This window comes from Microcebus murinus, chromosome 2 (genome assembly GCF_040939455.1).
Source record: "Microcebus murinus isolate Inina chromosome 2, M.murinus_Inina_mat1.0, whole genome shotgun sequence".
Lineage (NCBI taxonomy): Eukaryota > Metazoa > Chordata > Mammalia > Primates > Cheirogaleidae > Microcebus > Microcebus murinus.
Window position 1 is genome coordinate 100,835,455 of NC_134105.1, and position 2,786 is coordinate 100,838,240.

Consider the following 2,786-nt stretch of genomic DNA (forward strand, 5'->3'; position numbering starts at 1 on the left):
TGTTGGTTTCTGTCAGAGTGACTCAGTGATTGAAGGGCTCCCTGAAGGTTTGAGGCCTGGTTGCACAGGGACCCTAGGACCTATCAGCCCATATCTACTGAAGTAGCATTTTTTGGGGATGGAGCCCAGGATTCTGCATGTTTAACAAGCTCTTGCAAGATTTCTGATGTCTGGTTATTCTGATTCTCCTTCGAGTTTGAGGACCACTGCTTGAGGTCTGCTCTAACTCAACCTGAACAAACGTCTTCCAGCCCACGTATGCCCTGGACAGAGGGAAGAGGGTGGGCTGCACACCTGAAGAGTGTAGGGTGCCAACAAGGGGAGAGAGCCAGCTAGGAACAAATGGACATTTTATTAGCAAAAATAAATACACGCCGAGCAGATGGAAAGTATGAGGTCTGCAGACCCAGTGGAGACCTCCTGAGGAAGCCACAGTCTCAGTCTACAGGCTGAGATGGGTGGGCGCCAGGGAGGACCCTGGGCCTAGCGGCCCGCCCAACGGGGGCAGCAGCGCAATAAGGGGCGTCTCGCACTCGCCCAGCAGCGCGTCCCTGCGGAGTCCCGCGCCCCTGTCCAGCACCTTGGCCCTCAGACTGCGGACGGCCAGGTCTGGCAGGCCGAGCCCCTCGAAGAAGAAGTCCTCGTTGAAGATGGGGTTGGCGCTGCACTTGACCACGCGGCTCCGCTGGGCCCGCGGCCGCACGCGGGGCCGCAGCCTGAGCACCACGCAGCAGCCGCCGCCGCCGCTCCCGGGGCAGGCCCGCGGCCGGGGCAGGCCCTCGGCGCTCACCAGGCGCAGCCGCAGCCGCCCGGGCCCGGCCAGGTACTCGGTGGAGAGCCGCAGCTGCCCGCCGCGGGGCCCGAGGCGCAGCACGCTGTCCTTGGTCGGCCGCAGCTGGCAGCACAGGAAGTCGAGGTGGAAGAGCGGCGGCGTGGGCGGCCCCGCGCTGCGCCGCGCGGCCGGGCTGGTGTCCGCGGAGCTCGCCTCCTTCGGGGACAGCGAGTGCGGCGTGGGCAGCCGGCGCCGGCCCAGGCCGGGCCGCGGGGAGCCGAAGGGCGACGAGTCCGGCGACGAGGCAGTGTCGCTGTCGGGGGCCCGGCAGAGGCGCAGGTCCGGGGCGGACACGTGCAGCCAGGACTGCGCCGGGGACAGCCCCTCAGCCGGGGCGGGCGGCGGCGAGTGGAACAGGGACTCGCGCCGGCGCGTGTGCGGGCTCTCGGGCAGGAAGGCCCAGCCTTCGCGGCCTGCCAGGTGCGGCAGCGAGCAGGCCGAGTGGAGGCCGCGCCCGGCCGCGTCACGCCGGGCTGCGGGCTCGGCGCCGCCCGGGTCCCGGAGCCGAGGCGGGATGAAGAACTGCGGGATGCGATCCGGGGTGAGGACGTTGGGGCAGACGCGCCTGGCTGGGCCCGGGGCGCTGCGCTTAGAGAACAGGCTGGAGGGCGCCCACCGGGCCCTGGACTCCGCAGTCCCCACCCTGTAGCCAACTTTCTCCAAGAGCCACATGCGGTGGGTGAGAGAAATTAAACTCCGAATTCCGCAGGGCCGAGAGGGTCCAAATCCCACGTCTCAGGTGGGAGTGCTGGGCGGAGCTGGGCTGGGGGAGGAGAGAAGAGGAGCCAGAGGTAGGTGATGCTGGCGTATACACTGGGCAATCTGCCCCTGCGCCCTTGTCCCGGGCGCCTGTTTGAGCAGAAAAAGGTCTGCGAAGTCGAGGGGGGAGGGGCGGCAGGGGAGGAATGGAGGGAGCCCAGGGCCGTACAGTCACATTTTCACATGCAGGCCTCGGACACCAAGTACACAGACTCTCCCACTCTTACTGAAGATGACCGACCCACCCACCCAAGAGTTAGAGGGCTCAACATACCCACTAGAACCCTAGGGTACCATTAGGACAAACAGTATAATATCTGATTACCAGAAGGTCTGTAGTCACAAAAACGGACCCAGATTCCGAACTGCCCTGAAGGGACACCAAGGCCGAAGCTGGTTCACCTCCTTCTCGCCCCCCCTCCATCCCCGCCCCGGCCATTCCGAAGATTTGTGCTCTCCTCCAGGATGTGGTCTGTCGCCCCTCGGGCCTCCCTCCCCTGCCCCGCCGCCTGGGCGCAAGCTTTTCTGGACTGAGCCATCCTTGGCCAAAGCCCCACCTGCCTCCTCTGGCTCCTCCTTCGCATTCTCAAGTCGCTCCTGGACAGAAGGGGACTCACTTCTGTTCCTGGCAGCCAGAGGACACACCTGGCTGCTGACCTGAGGACACTCAGGGCCGGTCCAAGGAGACGCGCCTCTCGGTGTGTGTGGGGGGCACAGAATCCCACCCCTCCTTTAGTCCTGACCGTCCCGCCCGCTCCTCGCAGCCCTACTGCACCCGGTGTCTGCGGGGCCGGGCCGGGCCAGGCCGCTATTGGGTCGCCCCTCCCACTCTCTGCTCCTTTTCTGCCTAGGAAACCACCGAGCACAAAGGCAGCATTGATTCTCCGCTAGCCCCAGAGCGGCCTCCGGAAGGCTCCGCCGCCACGCGCTCACCGCGCGCCAGCACTGAGCTACCCCGAGCGCGAAGTTCCCACAGTCTGCCGGGGAATCTAAGCCCGCGCCCGGCTCTGTCCTGCGCCCCGAGTGCAGGGCTCACCTGTGGGCTGCCTCTGGGGTTCTGGCCTCTGGCCCGGACGCGTTCAGAGCCCTAGGGGAGCAGCTTCCTCTCCAGCTTGCTCCCCAAGCCCAGTCTTTCTGGGAGGAGCTGGCAAGGGCCTTAGCTGCCTACGTCCTACCTCTTTTCCTGGATAAACAC

At 65.8% G+C, this 2,786-nt stretch overlaps 1 protein-coding gene across 1 annotated transcript; it reads right to left on the minus strand.

Moving 5' to 3' along the window:
- Positions 1–333: 333 nt before the first annotated feature.
- C2CD4D (C2 calcium dependent domain containing 4D) lies at positions 334–1,718 on the minus strand. Its single transcript, XM_012767622.3, has one exon. It carries the CDS (start codon positions 1,502–1,504, stop codon positions 443–445), a length of 1,062 nt encoding a protein of 353 aa, XP_012623076.1. The 5' UTR covers positions 1,505–1,718; the 3' UTR covers positions 334–442.
- Positions 1,719–2,786: the final 1,068 nt, after the last annotated feature.